The 23,995-nt window shown below is 50.2% G+C and overlaps 1 protein-coding gene across 1 annotated transcript in view; it reads right to left on the bottom strand.

Annotated features, from left to right (window-relative positions):
- The window catches only part of nr1h4 (nuclear receptor subfamily 1, group H, member 4), an 87,186-nt gene that overhangs the window by 6,460 nt on the left and 56,731 nt on the right, over positions 1-23,995 (bottom strand). Inside the window, exons 8-9 of the mRNA XM_078219546.1 lie at positions 23,609-23,755; positions 4,366-4,479 (exon numbers count right to left, since the gene is read on the bottom strand). Coding sequence (XP_078075672.1) covers positions 4,366-4,479; positions 23,609-23,755 — 261 coding nt within the window. The remainder of the gene's footprint in view (positions 1-4,365; positions 4,480-23,608; positions 23,756-23,995) is intronic.

Below are 23,995 nucleotides of genomic sequence, written 5' to 3'. Positions count from 1 at the left end.
TTCCCTGCTGCTGTCAGACTTTTGAATGGACCTACCTTGCATTAAGTTGACCTTTCTCTACACCCTAGCTATGACTGTAACACTACATTCTGCACTCTATCCTTTCCTTCTCTATGAACGGTATGCTTTGTCTGTATAGCGCGCAAGAAACAATATTTTTTACTGTATGTTAATACCATATGACAAATCAGAAAGATATCTGCGCTCTTCCAAATCTGCCCTCTTCAGCATCCCCCGATTCCCATCGCTCCACCATTGGCGGCCATGCCTTCAGCTGCCTGGGCCCCAAGCTCTGGAATTCCCTCCCTCACCCTTCTGCCTTTCCCACTCCAATTAAGGTGCTCCTTAAAACCTACCTCCTCACAAATGGCACCGGAGCGTGGCGACTTATTGCAAGCTTGTGCCCAGCACACCTTCTAATTCTATCTTTTACTCACATTCTAAAAAAGCTTCTAAAACTTTATTCTAACTCTTTTAACCATCAGACTTTTAAATGGACCTACGCCCTATTTAATTGATCTTTCTCTACACCCTAGCTATGACTGTAATGCTACATTCTGCACTCTCTCCTTTCCTTCTCTATGAACGGTATGCTTTGTCAGTATAGCGCGCAAGAAAAGTTTTTCAAGTTTATTTGTTAGTCACAAGTAAGGCTTACATTAACACTGCAATGAAGTTACTGTGAAATTCCCCGAGTCGCCACACTCCGGCGCCTGTTCGGATCAATGCACCCGAACCAGCAACACTTTTCTCTGTGTCCCAATTCATGTGACAATAAATCAAATCAAAATCAACCAAGCTTTCTGTCACCCTGTCGTAATATTTCTAGAGATACTTGCTGTAAGATTTTGTTGGATAATGATGTGGAGATGCCGGCGTTGGACTGGGGTGGACACAGTAGGAAGTCTCACAGCGCCAGGTTAAAGTCCAACAGGTTTATTTGGCAGCACGAGCTTTCGGAGCGCTGATTCACTCACCTGATGAAGGAGCAGTGCTCCGAAAGCTCGTGCTACCAAATAAACCTGTTAGACTTTAACCTGGTGCTTGTTGGATTATGCGCCTGTCAAGCAGCTTGTGAGATTTGATTATGTGAAAGGCTGTATATAGAGACAAGCTTCTGCTGCTGTTAATTAGAAACATGAGCTTGAAGAATTGTGTGCATTGTGGTACTGGCCCAGCTGTGATATAAACATCCCTTTGTTTCTCTGTCTGTGTCCAGTGATCTAAAGCTCATTCTTTCAAAAGCAGCAATCTGATTAAACAAGTTGCAAGGTTTGGACGCGGGACAGTGTTTGAACCGTCTGAAAGCCTGTCCTCCCCCTGACTGCTTCTCCCCCTACACACCCACTCCCCCCACAATCCTGCCGCTGCATCCACTTCATCTCACTGCACCCCTGTGGAACATTCTTCTACACAGCCACACTAACTGGATCTCACATGGAACAGAATCTCTGCAGTGCGGAAGGAGGCCTTAGGCCCACGCAGTCTGCACCGACTCTCTGACAGAGTATCTTATTCAGGCCCCCTCCCCTGCCCTATCCCCATAACCCCATACATTTACCATGGCTAACCCATCTGACCTACAAATCTTGAGACACAAAGGGGCAATTTAGCAGGGCCAATCCACCTAACCTACACAAATATAAAAGCAAAATACTGCAGATGCTGGAACCTGAAAGAAAAATAGAAAATGCTGGAAAATCTGTGGAGAGAGAATAGAGCCAACGTTTCGAGTCTGTTTGATTTGATTTGATTTATTATTGTCACATGTATTAACACACAGTGAAAAGTATTGATTCTTGCGCACTATACAGACAAAGCATACCGTTCATAGAGAAGGAAAGGAGAGGGTGCAGAATGTAGCTAGGGTGTAGAGAAAGATCAACTTAATGCAAGGTAGGTCCATTCAAAAGTCTGACAGCAGCAGGGAAGAAGCTGTTCTTGAGTCGGTTGGTACGTGACCTCAGACTTTTGTATTTTTTTCCCGGGACAATGAGCAGTATTGATGAACACACAGGAATGTCCGGGTATCGTTGGTAGCAGCGATTTGTTAAAAGTTAAAGTTAAATCTTATTTATTAGTGTCACAAGTAGGCTTACATTAACACCACAATGAAGTTACTGTGAAAATCCCCTAGTCGCCACACTCCGGTGCCTGTTCGGGTACACTGAGGGAGAATTTAACACGGCCAATCCACCTAAGCACCATGTCTTTCAGACTGTGGGTGGAAACCGGAGCACCCGGAGGAAACCCACGCAGACACGGGGAGAACGTGCAAACTCCACACAGACAGTGACCCAAGTGGGAAGCGAACCTGGGTCCTTGGCGCTGTGAGGCAGCAGTGCTAACCACTGTGTCACCGTGCTGCCCCGGGTCCCTGGCGCTGTGAGGCAGCAGTGCTAACCACTGTGCCACTGTGCCGCCCATGTTGGAATCAGGTTGAATCGAGTGTGGGGATTTTTTTTGTTTTACTGTTTTCCAAGTTGAGCCCATGATATTTCAGGGATCTGATCTGACCCTCACCTCGTCTTGTTCAGGACTTGAATTTCTGCACTGCAGGATCAGTTAATGTTGTTTCTAAAGAACATAGAACATAGAACATAGAACATTACAGCACAGAACAGGCCCTTCGGCCCACGATGTTGTGCCGACCTTCATCTGAAACCAAGATCAAGCTATCCCACTCCCTACCATCCTGGTGTGCTCCATGTGCCTATCCAATAACCGCTTAAATGTTCCTAAAGTGTCTGACTCCACTATCACTGCAGGCAGTCCATTCCACACCCCAACCACTCTCTGCGTGAAGAACCTACCTCTGATATCCTTCCTATATCTCCCACCATGAACCCTATAGTTATACCCTATAGAACAGAGGGCAGAGAGTGAGGGGACGAAGGGGCAGGGAGGTGAAGAGGGGGGGACAGGGGTGGGGGGGTTTACACCTGTTCAATCAGTAGGGGAAATGGGTGCTTGCGTGTGGGAGTTTGAGTGCTGGGGAGGGAGGGGGAATTGTGTCCTGGCCTGTTGTAGAATTGTCAAGTTCTAGAGGGGAAGCAATGGCCTAGTGGTATTATCGCTAGGCTATTAATCCAGAAACTCAGCTAATGCTCTGGGGACCCGGGTTCAAATCTCACCATGACTAAATAGTAGAATTTGAACTCAGTAAAAAATATCTGGAGTTAAGAATCTACTGATGACCATGAAACCATTGTCGATTGTCAGGAAAAACCCATCTGGTTCACTAATGCCCTTTAGGGAAGGGAATCTGCCGTCTTTACCCGGTCTGGCCTACATGTGACTCCAGAGCCACAGCAATGTAGTTGACTCCCAACTGCCCTTGGGCAAAGAGGGATGGGCAATAAATGCTGGCCAGCCAGCGACGCCCATGTCCCACGAATGAATAATACAAATATTGGCAGTTGGTGAGCTCCACGTGTTGCGTGCAGTTCAGATTCTCCGGACCACCTACCGTGGGATCGCTGCTGCCCCAGACTCCATCAGCAGACACCCCTCCCTCGATTCCCAGCTAATAAACTCCATCAAACCGACAACCTTCTGACACAAACTGGGCCGTAGCTTAAGATATTGAAAAATTCTTTCATGGGATATGGGAGTCTCTGGCTAAGTCCTTCATTGCCCCTTTGTGACTGCCCTTAAACTGATGGAATTTCAGAGGGCATTTAAGAGCCATAGAATCATAGAATCCCTACAGTGCAGAAGGCCATTTAGCCTATTGAGACTGCACTGACTCTCTGACAGAGCATCTTACGCAGATCCTATCCCCTTTGCCCCACATATTTACCCCGCTAATCCCCCGAACCTACACATGTTGGACACTAAGGGACAATTTAGCATGGCCAATCCACCTAACCTGTACATCTTTGGAGTGTGGGAGGAAACCGGAGTACCTGGAGGAAACCCACGCAGACACGGGGAGAACGTGCAAACTCTGCACAGATAGGCTGGAATTGAACCCGGGTCCCTGGCTCTGTGCGGCATCAGTACTAACCACTTGTGCCACCCACAACCACATTGCTGTGGGTCTGGAGTCACATGTAGGCCAGACCAGGTAAGGACGGCAGATTTCCTTCTCTAAAGGACTTTAGTGAACCAGATGGGTTTTTATGACTATTGACAATGGTTTCAGGGTCATTATTAGACTTTTAATTCTAAATCTTTATTCAATTCAAATTTCACCATCTGCGATGGTGGGATTCGAACCTGGTTCCCCAGAACAGTCTGGGTTTCTGGATTACTAGTGCAGTGACAAGACTACCGCACCACGGCATGGATATAACCTCCAGATGGCTGGATTATAAGGTGCCTGATGTATGAATATTGGACATTGCTGGGAGCAGCCCCTACCTGGTGAAAGAATTGTGATGGCCGTTAAAAGTCCGTACTCCTCTTGTGTCATCTTCAAGTCGCCGATACTTCGATAGAAGTTGAACATTGGGATGATGTATTCTTCAGCAATGCCTATTGAAAATAGAAATGATCTTCCGTTATAACCCATCACTTCATTAAATAACAAAACACTTTGACAGTAAAATACGCAAGCAATACACAGGACCTCAGCAAGGAGAGGGTCAGAACTGTACACCAATCCCGTTCCTTCAACATTCTCAATGCTCACTGACCAGCACTGACTCTCTGTCAAACAACATACCTTAACTTGTAAAATTCTCTTCCTTGTTAGAATCAGAGAATCCCACAATGTAGAAAGAGGTTGTTCAGCCCATCGAACCTGCACCGACAACAATCCAACTATCCCCATCACCCTACGTATTTACCCTGCTGTAATGACTTCAGTCAGGCCATTGAGGTTGGCCTATTGGAGTATGAACTCCCTGATTAAGGATGGGCCAATCAGGGAGTCTTTACCTTGTATTTAACCGGGAGTATTAGTTCCTCTGGCACTCCTGGAGGTAGACTGCCGACTGCGAGCACTCTGTGTACTGCTGTTAGAGTTTGTAAATAAAGGGATTTTGGAGAAGGGGCCTCTGCCACCGATGACTTATTACACCTGCTAATCCCCCTGACACTAAGGGGCAATTTATCATGGCCAACCAACCTAAACTGCACATCTTTGGACTGTGGGAGGAAACCGGAGCACCCGGCGGAAACCCGCGCAGACACGGGGACAACGTGCAAACTCCATACGGACAGTGACCTGGGCCGGGAATCAAACCGGGGTCCCTGGCACTGTGAGGCAGCAGTGCTAACCATTGTGCCACTGTGCCACCCACAACACTCCATGATCCTGATTCTTTCTTTTCTATGGAATCTTCTCCAATTCTTCTCCAACTGGTACTAACTTGGTATGGCTCCTGCTCTGACCAAGACCATAGAAACTACAAAAGGTCGTGAGTGTAGCCCAATCCATCACGCAAACCAGCCTCCCGTCCATTGACTCTGTCTACACTTCCCGCTGCCTCGGCAAAGCAGCCAGCATAATTAAGGGCCCCACACACCCCGGACATTCTCTCTTCTACCTTCTTCTGTCCAGAAAAAGATACAAAAGTCTGAGGTCACGTACCAACCGACTCAAGAACAGCTTCTTCCCTGCTGCCATCAGACTTATGAATGGACCTACCTTGCATTAAGTTGATCTTTCTCTACACCCTAGCTATGACTGTAACACTACATTCTGCACTCTCTCCTTTCCTTCTCTATGAACAGTATGCTCTGTCTGTATAGCACGCAAGAAACAATATTTTTCACTGTATGTTAATACATGTGACAATAATAAATCAAATCAAATCAAATCAATCCCAAAACTCTCTGAGATCTCTACGCTTTTCCAATTCTGGCCCTGATTTCAATCACTCCATCATTTGTCATCATGTCTTCAGATCCCCACGACTCTCAGTTGGGGAATTCTCCCCCTGAACCTCTCCCTCTCTCTCTCTCCGCCTTCCAAATGCTCCTTAAAACTGACACCTTTCACCTCGCCTTTAGTCTCCTCTGTGGTTCGGAGTTAACGTGTAATACTCCGGTGAGGCACCTTGAGATGGTTATGTTAAAAGCGCTATATAAATGCAACTGGCTGTTGAGGACTAATAAATTGCACAATGTACATCTGAGCAAATCACAGGATATTCCTGAACCATAGAAAGTTCTGGAATCAGAGGATGTTCCAGCCCAGAAAGAAGCCAGGCAGCCAATCCGTGCCATTTTATCCAATCCCATTTCCTGCCCATGAGACCATCAGACGTAGGAGCAGAGGCAGGCCATTCGGCCCATCGAGTCTGCTCCACCGTTCAATGAGATCATGGCTGGAATTCTCTAACCTCGCCCGGAGCTGGGATTCTCCAGTCCCGCTGCAGTGAATGGAGTTCTGGCAGAGCGTCAAATTCTCCGTTCCTGTTGCCAGTGGCGGCGGGGTGAACAAGATCAGAGAATCCTACCCCATGGCTGATCTGATGTGACAATCCTCAACTCCATTTTCCTGCCTTAAGTTTTTTAAGTTTATTTATTAGTCACAAGTAAGGCTTACATTAACACTGCAGTGAAGTTACTGTGGAAATCCCCTAGTTGCCACAGTCCGGCGCCTGTTCGGGTACACTGAGGGAGAATTTAGCACGGCCAATGCACCCTAACCAGCACGTCTTTCAGACTGTGGGAGGAAACCAGAGGAAACCCACACAGACACGGAGAAAACGTGTAGACTCCGCACAGACAGTGACCCAAGCTGGGAATCGAACCCGGATCCCTGGTGTTGTGAGGCAGCAGCGCTAACCATAAGACCATAAGACATAGGAGCAGAATTAGGCCACTCGGCCCATCGAGTCTGCTCCGCCATTCAATCATGGCTGATATTTTTCTCATCCCCATTCTCCTGCCTTTTCCCCATAACCCCTGATCCCCTTATTAATCAAGAACCTATCTATCTCTGTCTTAAATACACTCAATGACCTGGCCTCCATAGCCTTCTGCGGCAAAGAGTTCCACAGATTCACCACTCTCTGGCTGAAGAAATTCCTCCTCATCTCTGTTTTAAAGGATCGTCCCTTCAGCCTGAGGTTGTGCCTCTATTGCCGCCCCTGACGTGATAATCCTTAACTTCACTTTCCCGCCTTATCCCCGTATCTCTTCATTCCCTGACTGTTAAAAATCTGTCTATCTCAGCCTTGAACATACTTAATGACCCAACCTCTACAGGAAAGGATTCCACAGATTGATCCCCTCTGAGGGAAGAAATTCCTCCTCATCTCTGTCTTCAATCAATGGCCCCATTTTGTTCTCCAGCGTTTAGAGTTCGTTCCGTTTGCTACGATTGATTTGCTTCCAGAAGGATCCGTGGACGATGCCACAATGATGGTCGAAGCCTGAGAATTCTGGACTCTGTCCTTTACAAAGCGAATCCTCTCCAAACTGATTTTAGAATCCTGTGCGGGAGTAATGAGAGACATGGGCCGAAAATCTCCCCTCCTGCCTGCTGTGCGAATCGTAGCGGGTGAGACAGGAAATGCGGCGGACCGTTCAAAGCTCCATTGCCCATAAGCAGGAATTTCCAGTCTTGGGGGTACTCGAGACCGGCCAGAGAGACCTACCCCAGTTTTTTTATTAATTTGTGGGACAGGGGCGTCGCTGGCTGGCCAACATTTATTGCCCATCCCTAGTTACCCGAGGGCAGTTTGAGAGTCAACCACACATTGCTGTGGCTCTGGAGTCACATGTAGGCCAGACCAGGTAAGGACGGCAGATTTCCTTCCCTAAAGGACATTAGTGAACCAGATGGGTTTTTCTGACAATCGACAATGGTTTCAGGATCATCAGTAGATTCTTAACTCCAGATATTTTTTATTGACTTCAAATTCCACCATCTGCCGTTGCGGGATTCGAACCCGGGTCCCCAGAACATTAGCTGAGTTTCTGGATTAACAGTCTAGTGATAATACCACTGGACCATCGCCTGCTCGGTGAGTGATATCTCACCACAGGGGTGTGGTGGGGGAGGGTGGGGATGGGGGGGAGGGGGGGGGATGTGGGGCGTGGGGAATGTGGGGGAGGGGAGGGTGGGGATGGGGGGTTGGGGATGGGGGGGAGGGGGGGATGTGGGGCGTGGGGAATGTGGGGGAGGGGAGGGTGGGGATGGGGGGTTGGGGATGGGGGGAGGGGGGGGATGTGGGGCGTGGGGAATGTGGGGGAGGGGGGGGATGTGGGGCGTGGGGAATGTGGGGGAGGGGGATATGCCTTTGGATCTTTCATTCCCAAATCTGTCTTCCACTGATGGGTTTTCCACATCTCATGTCTGGGCTCTGTCATAGAGATCGATGAAGGTGATTGGTCAAAAACTCCACCATCATTGTATCATGTGACTATGAGACAGATCTCAGTGTTTTTTCCTCCAATCCCTCCGTCCCTCATTGTAACTTCCCTCCTCAGCAATGACCAATCACTATCAACTTCCCACGCCATCCATACGTAGAAACACAGAAACTAGGAGCAGGAGGAGGCCAGTCGAGCCTGTGCCGCCATTCATTTCAATCATGGCTAACCATCAAATTACCATCCACTCCGGCTCCAACACCCAATATATTGAAAGAAAGGTTAAAGTTCGCGTTCAGAGTGTGGAGGTCATGTGATCAACCCGTGTCTATTACTCATTTCCTCATTCACAGAAATGTAATTCAGCACATCTGGATTCTGAGCTAGCCGGATGTTGGAGGGATAATCAGCACTGGGTTAGCGGAGCGGGAATGGCTTCAACAATACAATCTCCTTCAAGCACAGAGCAATAATGTGTGAGCAAATCCCCAGAACACATAGAGCCTTGGTGAGGGGGGTGCAGCCTTTTCAGAGTGGGCTAATGGGCACAGGAAGAGGGAGGAAGGACAGCGAGAAGGAGGAGGGAGAGGGAGAGAGAGGAGGCAGATGGAGAGGGAGGAAGGACAGGGAGAGGGAGAGGGAGGAGGGAGAGGGAGGAGGGAGAGGGAGAGGGAGAGGGAGGAGGGAGAGGGAGAGGGAGGAGGGAGAGGGAGAAGGAGGAGGGACAGGGAGAGGGAGGAGGGACAGGGAGAGGGAGGAGGGACAGGGAGAGGGAGGAGGGAGAGGGAGGGAGAGGGAGGAGGGAGAGGGAGAGGGAGGAGGGAGAGGGAGAGAGAGGAGGCAGATGGAGAGGGAGGAAGGACAGGGAGAGGGAGAGGGAGGAGGGAGAGGGAGGAGGGAGAGGGAGGAGGGAGAGGGAGAGGGAGGAGGGACAGGGAGAGGGAGGAGGGAGAGGGAGGAGGGAGAGGGAGAGAGAGGAGGCAGAGGGAGAGGGAGGAAGGTCAGGGAGAGGGAGAGGGAGGAGGGAGAGGGAGAGAGAGGAGGCAGAGGGAGAGGGAGGAAGGACAGGGAGAGGGAGAGGGAGGAAGGACAGGGAGAGGGAGGAGGCAGAGGGAGAGGGAGGAGGGACAGGGAGAGGGAGGAGGGAGAGGGAGAGAGAGGAGGCAGAGGGAGAGGGAGGAAGGACAGGGAGAGGGAGAGGGAGGAGGGAGAGGGAGGAGGGAGAGGGAGAGAGAGGAGGCAGAGGGAGAGGGAGGAAGGACAGGGAGAGAGAGAGGGAGGAGGGAGAGGGAGAGAGAGGAGGCAGAGGGAGAGGGAGGAAGGACAGGGAGAGGGAGAGGGAGGAGGGAGAGGGAGGAAGGACAGGGAGAGGGAGGAGGGAGAGGGAGAGAGAGGAGGCAGAGGGAGAGGGAGGAAGGACAGGGAGAGGGAGAGGGAGAGGGAGGAGGGACAGGGAGAGAGAGGAGGGAGAGGGAGAGAGAGGAGGCAGAGGGAGAGGGAGGAAGGACAGGGAGAGGGAGAGGGAGGAGGGAGAGGGAGGAGGGAGAGGGAGGAGGGACAGGGAGAGGGAGGAGGGACAGGGAGAGGGAGGAGGGACAGGGAGAGGGAGGAGGGACAGGGAGAGGGAGGAGGGAGAAGGAGAGGATGGAGGGAGAGGGAGAGGATGGAGGGAGAGGATGGAGGGAGAGGGAGAGAGGTGAAGGGAATGGTTCTGAATTACAAACATTTAAGAACATTGAAAAGAACGATGGTGCAGTAACTGCAGGAATCCTGGGGGTGGGGGGGCGGGGGGGGGGGGGGGGGGGGGGTGTTGGGGGGGGAGGGGGTGGTAGGGGGGGGGTTGGGGGGGGGCGGTGTTGGTGGTGGTGGTGGCTGGGAGTCCACTGCTGAGACAGGAGAGCAAAACTAGGGGCCTGTGAGAGAGTCACGAATAAATCCAGTCGGGAATTCAGGAGTAATTTCTTCACCCAAGAGAGAGTGGTGAGAATGTGGAACTCGCTCCCACAGGGAGTGGTTGAGGTGAATAGTATCGATGTAAAGTTTATTTATTAATCACAAGTAGGTTTACATTAACACTTCAATGAAGTTACTGTGAAAATCCCCGAGTCGCCACACTCCGGCGCCTGTTCGGGTAACACTGAGGGAGAATTTAGCACGGCCAATGCACCCTAACCAGTACGTCTTTCAGACTGTAGGAGAAAACCGGAGCATCCGGAGGAAACCCACGCAGACACGGGGAGAACGTGCAGGCTCCACACAGACAGTGACCCAAACCAGGAATCAAACCCGAGTCCCTGGTGTTATGTGGCAGCAATGTTAACCACTGCGCCACTCTGCCGATGTATTTAAGAGGAAGCTAGATAAATGACACGGACTATAAGGATGTGTTAGTAAGGGGACATGAAGAGAGGTTGAGAGGAGGCTTGTGCAGAGCGTAAACACTGGCACACACTTGTTAACCCAAACAGTCCACTGGTGATAAAATATAAAACTTCCCACCAGCTGGCACCACTCGCAGTTCAATCTTATCACCACTAGATGGGAGTGTCTGCTGTCATTTCACCATTTCACAGGTTACGGGGGAGTTTTTTTGGACCTTTAAATGACTGGATAACACTTCCTTGCAGAAATCAGTAAAAGCCTTCAATCATTTTGGGAAATTCAAGGGCCAGGTGGAAAATAGAGGCAAGAGGCACAAGCACACGGTTATCGCGAGAAATACTTGTGAATTAACACTTGTGTCTGTCCATTTGGATATTCCTGTCTCACTGGAAACTTTGGCATTTCACAGGATTCGAAATGATCAAATTGTTCTGTTTGAGTTGGTGCCAATTGAATGAAAATAAACGATCAACTTTATCCATCGGATTTACACAACCTCGGAACTGGAATGTTAGATTTCAGTTGGAGGGAAGGCAGGGCCTCGATTTAAACTCTCTGCAGAAAGACAGCACCTCCAACAATGCCGCACCCCCCTCGCACCGCACCCTGACTCACAGCCTGCATTGCAATTTTCAATCATTCGTGGGATATAAGATCAGCCGTGATCTTATTGAATGGCGGAGCAGGCTCGAGGGGCCAGATGGCCTCCTCCTGCTCCTAGTTCTTACGTGGGTGTCACTGGCTGGGACCAGCATTTGTTGCCCCTTCAGAAGATAGCAGTGAGCTGCTGCCTCCTGGACCCACCGGAGGGTCGCGACCCCCCCCCCCCCCCCCTCACTTTATAAATCACTGCTCCACACCACCAGGCCACAGGCTCCCTTCCCCCACCCAAATCCAGAGTCCCCATCTTTGCCCAGGTTCCCTCTTCCCTCCCCCCTCATATCCTCCCCAAGCGCATCCTGTCCATCCCGATGCTCCCCCAACACAACTCCCACGAAACTGCGGACTGCAACAACAACCTGATTTTCTATAGCACATTTGAGAGGAGCATTAGAAAAGGTAAGATGGGACTGCACTACGTAAGGAGATATTGGGGGTGGACACGGTGGCACAGTGGTCAGCACTGCTGCTTCACAGCGCCAGGGACCCGGGTTCGATTCCTGGTTTGGGTCACTGTCTGTGTGGAGTCTGCACATTCTCCCCGTGTCTGCGTGGGTTTCCTCCGGGTGCTCCGGTTTCCTCCCACAGTCCAAAGGTGTGCGGGTTAGGGGGATTGGCCGTGCCAAATTGCCCCTTAGTGCCAGGGGGACCAGCTAGGGTAAATGCATGGGGTTACGGGGATAGGGTCTGGGTGGGATCGTGGTTGGTGCAGACTCAATGGGCTGAATGGCCTCCTTCTGCACTGTAGGGATTCTATTTGATATCAGTAATGTGAGAATCACGTGGCCATAATTTTTACGAATCAGGGATGTGAAAAATAAAATCTGATTCACAAAAGAAATTAAGAAAAATCTGTTACAAATCTAATTTAATGGTGGAACAGGATGGAAGGACTGAATGGCCTCCTCTCTCTGACCATCGTCATATCATGGATTGTAGGTCAGTATTGGACTTCATTCCTTCCAGTATTTTCCCAGTTCCCTTTCACAGAGAGATGGGGTGGGATTTTCCAGCCCCGCAGCGGCAGGTTTTCCAGTGGAGGAGGGACCTTGCTATTGGCTGCCAACAGAACCTTCCAGTCCCGCCGATATCTGTGGGATTTTCCATGCCCTACACCCACCGCCACGGGGGAAACACATCGCAGGGCTTGCCAGTGATGGGACTGGAAGGTCATGTCGGTGGGAAGTATCGGAAAATGTTGGTCACCGTATCTGTGTCAGTCAAAAGCTAATCGCACCTTCCAGACTAACCCTGAAACAAGAGAGAATCTATTTATTTAATTATTATTTATTAGTGTCACAAGCAGGCTTACATTAACACTGCAATTAAGTTACTGTGAAAATCCCCGAGTCGCCACACTCTGGCGCCTGAACGGGTCAATGCACCCTAACCAGCACAGTCTTTTGGACTGTGGGAGGAAACCGGAGCACCCGGAGGAAACCCACGCAGACACGGGGAGAATGTGCAAACTCCACACAGACAGTGACCCGAGCCGGGAATCGAACCCGGGTCCCTGGCGCTGTGAGGCAGCAGTGCTAACCACTGTGCCACCGTGCTGCCCCGGGTCCCTGGCGCTGTGAAGCAGCAGTGTTAACCACTGTGCCATCTAACCATTACCCTTTGGCATTCAATGGCATCACTATCGCTGAAAAGCCCTTCTTCCAAGATGGTGCCGCAGCGAGGCACACATAACAGGCGACACATGCACACACGCACACAGGCAGGCACGCAGGCACGACACGCGCACACACGCACACAGGCAGGCACGCAGGCACGACACGCGCACACACGCACACAGGCAGGCACGCAGGCACGACATGCGCACACATGACACACAACACACGCACACACACAGGCACGACACACGCACACACGCACACAGGCAGGCACGCAGGCACGACACGCGCACACATGACACACAACACACGCACACATGACACACGCACACACACAGGCACGACACACGCACACAGGCAGGCACGCAGGCACGACACTCGCACACATGACACACAACACACGCACACATGACACACACAGGCACGACACACGCACACATTCACATTCACACTCACACGTGTTGTGCTGGTGGATTAAGTGGGGGTGAATTGAAGGACTCATTCAGAAACTCGTTGCTCAGTTGACTCCAGTTCAGGAGGTGAGATCATCAAAATTCACCCAGCTCAATCAGCGGGGGGGGGGGTGAATGGAAATTTCATGCTTGGAAAACCTTTCAAGTTCTCCCTGTCCTGAATATTGTGTGGGCGGAAACAGATCACAATATTCTGCACGGCAAAAAGAGAAAAATCATCCATTTCATTTGTATTGTCCACTGAAAATAGAATTCAGAATAAAGCTGCCCTTTTATTTAAAGAGATCTCCCATCTCCATATGAATTAATGTCTGTGCGGGAAGGGCAGCTTCAGACACAAACCATTCACCTGACAGATTATGAAGAATTCATTACGGCTCCTTGTACAATGGGAGACACGCGAATGAATTATTCACCAGAGCGGCCTGAAGTTAAAAGTTGATAGGTGACAATGTGAAGGACCCGTGTGGACATTTGAAGCATAAACATTTCAGTTATTACCCGCAGACTGTCACGCCGCGACAAAGGGGCCAGATGATATTTTCCTTTCTTCAATGTCCAAATTAAATCAGAATTATCTTCCCTTTCCACCTGGGGGTGACATTTCTTTCAGCAATGCCATTCCGAGCACTATTCTCCTCAAAGGTCCCACTCACTGTTTGAAGGAGGGACAGGCAGCTGATAAACTGAAGAATCTATATTCTGATGACGGTGTTAAGATCAAATGATACTGAAAGGCAATTCAAAACGCGTTTCACCCTACAGAGGAAATCAAGCTTCAGAGTATCAAGCACAGAATCCACAGGCACCACTGAGGGAGTCAGAGGGTCAGTACTGAGGGAGTGCGGCACTGTCAGAGGGTCAGTACTGAGGGAGTGCCGCACTGTCAGAGGGTCAGTACTGAGGGAGTGCTGCACTGTCAGAGGGTCAATGCTGGGGGAGTGCTGCACTGTCAGAAGGTCAGTACTGAGGGAGTGCCGCACTGTCAGAGGGTCAATGCTGGGGGAGTGCTGCACTGTCAGAGGGTCAGTACTGAGGGAGGGCCGCACTGTCAGAGGGTCAGTACTGAGGGAGTGCCGCACTGTCAGAGGGTCAGTACTGAGGGAGTGCCGCACTGTCAGAGGGTCAATGCTGGGGGAGTGCTGCACTGTCAGAAGGTCAGTACTGAGGGAGTGCCGCACTGTCAGAGGGTCAATGCTGGGGGAGTGCCGCACTGTCAGAGGGTCAATGCTGGGGGAGTGCTGCACTGTCAGAGGGTCAGTACTGAGGGAGGGCCGCACTGTCAGAGGGTCAGTACTGAGGGAGTGCCGCACTGTCAGAGGGTCAGTACTGAGGGAGTGCCGCACTGTCAGAGGGTCAGTACTGAGGGAGTGCCGCACTGTCAGAGGGTCAGTGTTGAGGGAGTGCTGCACTGTCAGAGGGTCAGTACTGAGGGAGTGCCGCACTGTCAGAGGGTCAGTGCTGAGGGAGTGCTGCACTGTCAGAGGGTCAGTACTGAGGGAGTGCCGCACTGTCAGAGGGTCAGTGCTGAGGGAGTGCCGCACTGTCAGAGGGTCAGTGCTGAGGGAGTGCCGCACTGTCAGAGGGTCAGCGCTGAGGGAGTGCTGCACTGTCAGAGGGTCAGTGCTGAGGGAGTGCCACACTGTCAGAGGGTCAGCGCTGAGGGAGTGCTGCACTGTCAGAGGGTCAGTGCTGAGGGAGTGCCGCACTGTCAGAGGGTCAGTACTGAGGGAGTGCCGCACTGTTAGAGGGTCAGTACTGAGGGAGTGCTGCACGGTCAGAGGGTCAGTGCTGAGGGAGTGCTGCACTGTCAGAGGGTCAGTGCTGAGGGAGTGCTGCACTGTCAGAGGGTCAGTAATGAGGGAGTGCCACACTGTCAGAGGGTCAGCGCTGAGGGAGTGCTGCACTGTCAGAGGGTCAGTGCTGAGGGAGTGCCGCACTGTCAAAGGGTCAGTACTGAGGGAATGCCGCACTGTCAGAGGGTCAGTACTGAGGGAGTGCCGCACTGTCAGAGGGTCAGTACTGAGGGAGTGCCGCACTGTCCAATGGTCATTGCCGATAGAGCTGTGTGTTGTTGGTGGGTCAGTATTGAGAGTGCTGCACTGTTGGAGGTTCAACATTGAGTGAGGAGCAGGTCAAAGTTTAGGGATACTGCGGAGAGTAACTCACCTTCTGACTCCCCAAAGCATGTTCACCATCTACAAGGTACAAGTCAGGAGTGTGATGGGACACTCTCCACTTGCCTGGATGGGTGCAGCTCCAACAACACTCAAGAAGCTCAACACCACCTAGGGCAAAGCAGCTCGTTTGATTGGCACCACATCCCCAAACATTCACCCCCTCCACCACCGACACTCGACAGCAGCCGTGTGTATCATCCACAAGCTGCATTGCAGCGACTCACCAAGGTTCCTTATGCAGCACCTTCCAAATCACAACTACTACCATCTAGAAGGACAAGGGCAGCAGATACATGGGAACACCACAACCTCCAAGCCACTCATCATCCTGAATTGGAAATATATCGCCATTCCTTCACTGCCGCTGAGTCAAAATCCTGGAATTCCCTCCCTAACAGCACTGTGGGTGTACCTACACCACAGGGACTGCAGCAGTTTGAGAAGGCAGCTCACCACCACCTTCTTGAGGGCAATTAGGGATGGGCAATAAATGTTGCCTTTAGCAATGTTGCTCAAATCCCAAGACAAACTCGAAACAAGTGTAATGGATTCGTGACAATATTAAATCATGTTACCTCGCCTTTCTCGAATCGGAATATCAATGCTTCATAAATGATAGTGTCAGTAAATCATGGCACCAAAGCATTGTTAAATTACTCCAATCGGCTGAACAGTGAGGATACGGAACCTTCAGGTTTGCTGGAGGGGAGTTTATTTTGAGGAGTGAATTGGGAGTCACCGGCAGAGATAGGAAATCAGAAGCACAAAGGGACTTGGGAGCCATTGTTCAAGATTCTCTTAAGGTTAACGTGCAGGTTCAGTCGGCAGTTAGGAAGGCAAATGCAATGTTAGCATTCATGTTGAGAGGGCTAGAATACAAGAGCACGGATGTACTTCTGAGGCTGTATATGGCTTTGGTCAGACCCCATTTGGAGTATTGTGAGCAGTTCTGGACGCCGTATCTAAGGAAGGATGTGCTGGCCTTGGAACGGGTCCAGAGGAGGTTCGCAAGAAGAGCTTGTCGTATGAGGAATGGTTGAGGACTCTGTGTCTGTACTCGTTGGAGTTTAGAAGGATGAGGGGGGGATCTTATTGAAACTTATAGGATACTGCGAGGCCTGGATAGAGTGGACATGGAGAGGATGTTTCCACTAGTAGGAAAAACTAGAACCAGAGGGCACAACCTCAGGCTAAAGGGATGATCCTTTAAAACAGAGATGAGGAGGAATTTCTTCAGCCAGAGAATGGTGAATCTAAGGAACTCTTTGCTGCAGAAGGCTGTGGAGGCCAGGTCATTGAGTGTCTTTAAGACAGAGTTAGATAGGTTCTTGATTAATAAGGGGATCGGGATTATGAGGAAAAGACAGGAGAATGGGGATGAGAAAAATATCAGCCATGATTGAATGGCGGAGCAGACTCGATGGGCCGAGTGGCCTAATTCTGCTCCAATGTCTTGTGGTCTTATATTTGCCGTTGGCATGAACGTGAGTGTGTTGGGTGCATATGAGGACTGCCTCTCCATGGAGCAGGAATGTATTTCTATGTCTGGAAGGCAGAGGATTTAATCCTCATGGACGCGGTCTCATGAAATGCATCCGAACCAACCTGGACATCCAGCCCAGCCGCAGACAATCTGCATCACTGAGTGTGAGTGTGCGAGAGGTCACTCCATCCCCATGTGGTTACTTTTTCAGGCACTCAGCAGAGTAGAGCACAAAGGTAACCCACATCTTAAAACAGCCAGAAACCCTACCCCAGGCGGGCAGCTGATACCGTCTCTGCTCTGAGCCCGTGACATAAGCACTCAGTGCCACAATACAGCTCACATTCTGCACTGAAATATTTATCTTTTCCAAACCCTGGTTTCAAACTACACTCTGTATTATTCATGCCCTCGTTTGCTCATTGCCTGGGCTAAACTGCAGGATGTAGTTACTCATCCCAAATTAACACAACAAAACTATAGCGTCTAAAACTGGTAATAAATTTAAATTTTAAAAAATTAATATACTTAAGAAGAGCCGGTGAGGTCACAAGCGATTTGTTTCCTTGTGAAGTGAAAATAAATCCAAGGGTTTTTGTGGAATAGAGTTAGAACCATAGAACCCTGACAGTGCAGAAGGAGACCATTCGGTCCATCGGGTCTGTACCGACACTCGGACCCAGGCCCACACCACTCCGCCCTCCCCACCCATCCCCGTAACCCTGCACATTTACAATGGCCAATCCAGCTGACCTACACACCCCTGGACACTAAGGTGCAATTTAGCATGGCCAATCCAGCTAACCTGCACATCTTTGGACACTGAGGAGTAGTTTGGCCAATCCGTTCAATAAAAATCATAGAATCCCGACAATACAGAAAGAGGCCATTCGGCCCTGCGAGTCTGTATTGCCCACAATCCCACCCAGGTCCTATCCCCATTCCCCCATATATTTACCCTAGCTAGTCCCCTGACACTAAGGTCAATTTAGCATGGCCAATCCACCTAACCTGTATGTCTTGGGACTTTATGGCTTTCGGCCCATTGAGCTTATTCTACCATTCAATGAGATCCTAGCTGGTCTGCACCCAAATTGCATCCTCCCACCTAGTCTCACTGAATAATACAGCACATTAGGAGACCATTCAGCCCATCACATCTGAGTCAGAATCCCTGTTTACCCCTTTAATATTCTCAGTGAGCTAAAATCTTCCAATCTCAGAGTTGGAGATAACCCAGAATCAGTTGCTTTATCCGAGGAGGGGTTCACTCTCCTATCATCCTGCATGTGGATGAAGCTTTTCCTAACTTCTCCCCGAATAACCAGCCTCTGATTTTAAGGTTAAATCCCCTTGTCCCAGACTCCCCAACCCCCACACACGGGAACAGTTTCTTTCAAAATATGGAGTCACAGGTGGACAGAGTGGTGAAGAAGGCATTCGGCACGCTTGGTTTCATTGGTCAGAACATTGAATACAGGAGTTGGAATGTCTTGTTGAAGTTGTACAAGACATTGATAAGGCCACACTTGGAATACTGCGTACAGTTCTGATCACCCTATTATAGAAAGGATATTATTAAACTATAAAGAGTGCAGAAAAGGTTTACTAGGATGCTACCAGGACTCGATGGTTTGAGTTATAAGGAGAGGCTGGATAGACTGGGACTTTTTTCTCTGGAGCGTAGGAGGCTGAGGGGTGACCTTATAGAGGTCTATAAAATAATGAGGGGCACAGATCAGCTAGATAGTCAGTATCTTTTCCCAAAGGTAGGGGAGTCTAAAACTAGAGGGCATAGGTTTAAGGTGAGAGGGGAGAGATACAAAAGGGTCCAGAGGGATAATTTCTTCACAAGAGGGTGGTGAGTGTCTGGAACAAGCTGCCCGAGGTAGTAGTAGAGGCGGGTACAATTTTGTCTTTCAAAAACCATTTAGACAGTTACATGGGTAAGATGGGTATAGAGGGATATGGGCCAAATGTGGGCAATTGGGACTTGCTTAGGAGTTTAGAAAAAAAAGGTGGCATGGACAGGTTGGGCCGAAGGGCCTGTTTCCATGCTGTAAACCTCTATGACTCTATCTTCAAAAATATTGAATGAACATTTTTGGTTGGAACACACTTACTGCCAGTAACTCTCAGCAGATCAAACTCCATTGTTTAATTTACCTCCCATTCTCTGAAAACTCTGAAGTATGAATAACACACGAATACCATCACAATAACACACTAATACCATCACCAGTGCCAGGGGATTGTGATTACAATTAATCTCCAGGTCAGATAACATTGAACTGAAAGCTCTCGCTATGTAAATAGCGAAGAGTTGTTGACTGAAGCAGTAAGGTGAATGCAGACGGCTGCACCCGTCTATCTTCTCAAATTAAACATTAATTTTTAATCCTTCAAAATATTTTCTGGGAGGAGCCACACACTCGTAAAATAATTACAACCAGCTGCAATGTTTCATAGAATCACTGCAGTGCAGAAGGAGGCCATTCAGCCCACTGAGTCTGCACTGGCTCTCTGACACAGCATCCCATGGAGGCCCTATTCCCATAACCCCACATATTTACCCCACTAATTCCTCTAATCTGCACATCTACACGTGTGCACCACGGTGGCACAGTGGTTAGCATTGCTGCCTCACAGCACAAGAGACTCGGGTTCAATTCCTGGCTTGGGTCACTGTCTATGTGGAGTTTGCATATTCTCCCCGTGTCTGTGTGGGTTTCCTCCGGGTGCTCTGGTTTCCTCCCACAGTCCGAAAGACATGCTGGTTAGGTGCATTGGCCATGCTAAATTCTTCCCTCTGTGTACCCGGACAGGCGCCGGGGTGTGGCGACTGGGGGATTTTCACAGTAACTTCCTTGCAGTGTTAATGTAAGCCTACTTGTGACAAATAAATACTTTAACTTTATCTTTGGACAATAAGGGACAATTTAGCATGGCCAATCCACCTAACCTGCACATCTTTGGACTGTGGGAGGAAACCGGAGCACCCGGAGGAAACCCACGCAGACACGGGGAGAACGCGCAAACCCCACACAGACAATGACCCAAGGCTGGAATTGAACCCGGGTCCCTGGCGCTGTGAGGCAGCAGTGCTAGCCAACGTGCTACCGTGCTGCCTTCGGGTTGCTGAAACTTCAGGCTGCAGATCTCCTGTGACATTGCTGGTCAGCAGATTGGTTAAAATACAAACCCGGCCTTGTGTCTTTAAGAGCCGCACTTTAAATAGGCAAAAAAAATTCCATGTCAGGCTCGCCACACGTAACCTGCTGAGTCAAAAGTAGAAAATACTGAAAACTCTCAACAGGTCTGACAGCATCTGTGGAGAGAGAACAGAGCCAACGTTTTAAGTCAGGATTCAGATTCGAAACGTTGGCTCGATTCTCTCTCCACAGACTCTGTCCGACCTGCTGAGATTTTCCAGCGTTTTCTGTTTTTGTTTCAGATTCCAGGACCCGCAGTGTTTTGCCTTTATCTCAGGGGAATCTGCTGACGTCAGGCAGTTGGAGCGAATATTTAAGATCGACTTTCCCCTTGTTTGTTACACCTGGATTGTGCCAGATGTGCCCCTTGATACAAGCCTTTTCCAAGTAAAAAGGCTGATAGGAGACACGCAGGGGGAACGATTGTACAGAAACGTAGCGCTGTGTTTGTGTTCCTGTGTCAGAGTTTGGGTGATGTTTGTTTACTGTTGTGTTGTTATTTACTGATGGCGGATGAATAATGCAGTGATCAGTTAGAGATGCACAACTCGACAGAACAAACCCTCACACTCCAGTAACTCTGCGTGTTTAATGTACATTAACTGCCCCTCTCTCTATTCTCCAAAAGGAGCAAGGGTAACTCAGCAATGAAACTTAGAGACCTGTCGCGGGAAGGGTAACTTATCGATAATTTTTTAAAAATTTATTTATGAGATGTGGGCGTCGCTGGCTGGCCAGCGTTTATTGCCCATCCCTAGCAGCCGGAGGCAGTTGAGAGTCAACCACATTGCTGTGGCTCTGGAGTCACATGTAGGCCAGACGGGGTAAGGACGGCAGATTTCCTTCCCTAAAGGGCATTAGTGAACCAGATGGGTTTTTATAACAATCAACAATGGTTTCATGGTCATCATCAGACTTTAATTCCAGATTTTTATTGAATTCATAGAAATCTTAGAATCCCTATAGAGCAACAGGAGGCCATTCGGCCCATCAAGCCTGCACCGACCACAATCCCACCCAGGTCCTATCCCCATAACCCCACATATTTATCCTGCTAGTCCCCCTGACACGAAGGGTTAATTTAGCATGGCCAATTCACTTAACCCACACATCTTTGGAGTGTGGGAGGAAATCGGAGCACCCGGAGGAAACCCACGCGGCCACGGGAAGAATGTGCAAACTCCACACAGACAGTCACCCGAGGCCAGAATTGAACCCGGGTCCCTGGCGCAGTGGGGCAACAGTGCTAACCACTGTGCCGCCCAAATTCAAATTTCACCATCCACCATGGTGGGATTCCCCAGAGCATTACCCTGGGTGTCTGGATTCCAAGTCCAGTGACAATACCACTGGGCCACTGGGATATTAATCCGCATTGCCAGACAAATGTTCTAGACACCAGAGTTCAGGTCCCCACAGCAGCTGGGAGATTTTAAATTCAATTAACTAACAAATCAGGTCCCAGTAATAATGATTATTAAACCCATCTGGTTCACTAATGTCCTTTAGGGAAGGAAATCTGTTGCCCTTACCCGGTCTGGCCTACATGTGACCCCAGAGCCACAGCAATGTGTTTGACTCTCAACTGCCCTCCGAAAGGGTAACAGGGATCTCAGGTGTATCAAACTACTACAGGAGGAAGCAGTGTGGGTATCACTATACCATATGTATGGAGGGAGCTCACCACCACCTTCTCAAGGGGCAATTAGGGGATGGGCAGCAAATTCTGGTCCTCTCAGTGAGGCCCGTGAGTGAAAAGAAACCCCCCCAGGGCCCCTCCCTCACTGACAGCACAGTGTCTGGGCAGGCTGAACTCTCCATATATCCATTCTGCATCAGTCTACTCTATTGTTGACACTGCGAGAACCTCAATCTATTCACACAGATTGGGGCAATGCTGGGGTGTTGACAGTGCAGCACTCCCTCAGAGGGTGGGCTCCCTGGATTCTCAGCTGTGCCAACATCGAGTGATGGTCGTATCCGGGGCTACGGGCCGTTACCAAAGAAGGGGCCAGTATCGGCAGGACTTGGCTGGTTGGCTCCAGTGAGAGGGGTGAGGGGGAGACATTGGGGGGGGGCGGGGGGGAGTGGAGGGGGACGGCTTTGAGAGGCCTGGAGTGGAGGGCCCTAAAATGGGGTATTGCCTTCCCCCCCCCCCCCACCCCCATAGATGATAACCATGCACCCAATGACCAACTCTAACTCACACAGCTAAATCTGCCCAGCAACCCGCCAGGCATGGGCAGAAGGGGAGGGTGTGGCATTAATTGGTCACTTAAGTGTCTCAATAGAGTGGGATGGCCATTTGACACCTCCAGCAATTCCCATAAGCTGGGAGACAGGGTCAGGGGTCGTTGGGCGCTGGGCAAGCCACAAACTGCATTCCCCCCTCCTCCCCCCCCCGTGCAATCTTCCACTCTGAGGAGGGATTTTCTGTATCCCCGTGGCATGTTTTGCTGCCTAGCTGGTGGCACCCAGTGAGCCCAGGCTGTACATCAGGCCGACATCAGGGACAGATATTTATATCGATCGGTGCTGTTCTGGAATAAATGCTGAATAAGAATTTGCATTTATATAGCACTTCTCTCATCCTCAGATGATGCAAAAGCCCACAATCTGTGACAGAATTTTTTTTAAAACTCGCTTTGAATGTAACTCATTGGCTGCAAGGTGGTTGGGAGTGTTCTGGATATGGTGCTATATAAATGCAAATTCCTGGCTCTTTCCTGCATTTATAAGCACATTTGCTGGGCCAGCATTTATTGCCCTTGAGGGCAGTTGAGAGTCAACCACATTGCCGTGGCTCTGAAGTCACATGTAGGCCAGACCGGGTAAGGATGGCAGATTTCCTTCCCTAAAGGGCATTAGTGATCCAGATGGGTTTTTCTGACAATCGAAAATGGTTTCATGGTCATCAGTAGATTCTTAATTCCAGATTTTTTAATGAGTTCAAATTTCACCATCTGCCGTGGTGGGATTCGAACCCGGGTCCCCGGAACATTACCCTGCGTTTCTGGATTACTAGTCCAGTCACAATACCATTATGCCATCACCTACCCATCATAGAATCATAACACTCGGCGGAAACCCACGCAGACACGGGGAGAACGTGCAGACTCCACACAGACAGTGACACAAGCCGGGAATCGAACCCGGGTCCCTGGCGCTGTGAGGCACCAGTTCAGCATTTATACCAGAACCACAGAGTCTGTCCCAATATCCGCCCCGACAGGTGTGTCCTCTTCAATCCCGGACTGACATTCGCCCTGAGCGCAGTCCATCTCCTCCCGGGACAGATGCTGAGTCTAAGTCTGAACCTTGGACTCACCACTGTGACGAATCCGATCTTCCAGCAGTTCGCTCTGTTGGCAGGGAATCTTCCTGCTGAATATCTGGGCAGAGCGCAGGAACATCGCTTCGACAGCTGAACCTTTCAGCAAGGCGATCTGGTCTTCGTGCTCCAACATCTGGAACCCTACAGAGAGAGCAGAGGCAGCGTCACCCTCAGAATCCTGGGCCACCCCGCCCCCCTACACTCCACATTGCCCAGTGTCAGCCGGGGGTTAGGGTCCCGGCTCCCCGCCCCCCCCCCTCACTCACTCCACATTGCCCAGTGTCAGCCAGGAGAGGGGGGAGGGTCCCGGGTCCCCCACCTGCCCTCCCCCTCACTCACTCCACAATGCCCAGTGTCAGCGGGGGGTGGCGGGGGAGGGGG

This window comes from Mustelus asterias, chromosome 9 (genome assembly GCF_964213995.1).
Source record: "Mustelus asterias chromosome 9, sMusAst1.hap1.1, whole genome shotgun sequence".
Taxonomy (NCBI): Eukaryota; Metazoa; Chordata; class Chondrichthyes; order Carcharhiniformes; family Triakidae; genus Mustelus; species Mustelus asterias.
The sequence above is the reverse complement of the archived record's forward strand: the minus strand, read 5'-3'. Positions and strand labels throughout refer to the sequence as shown.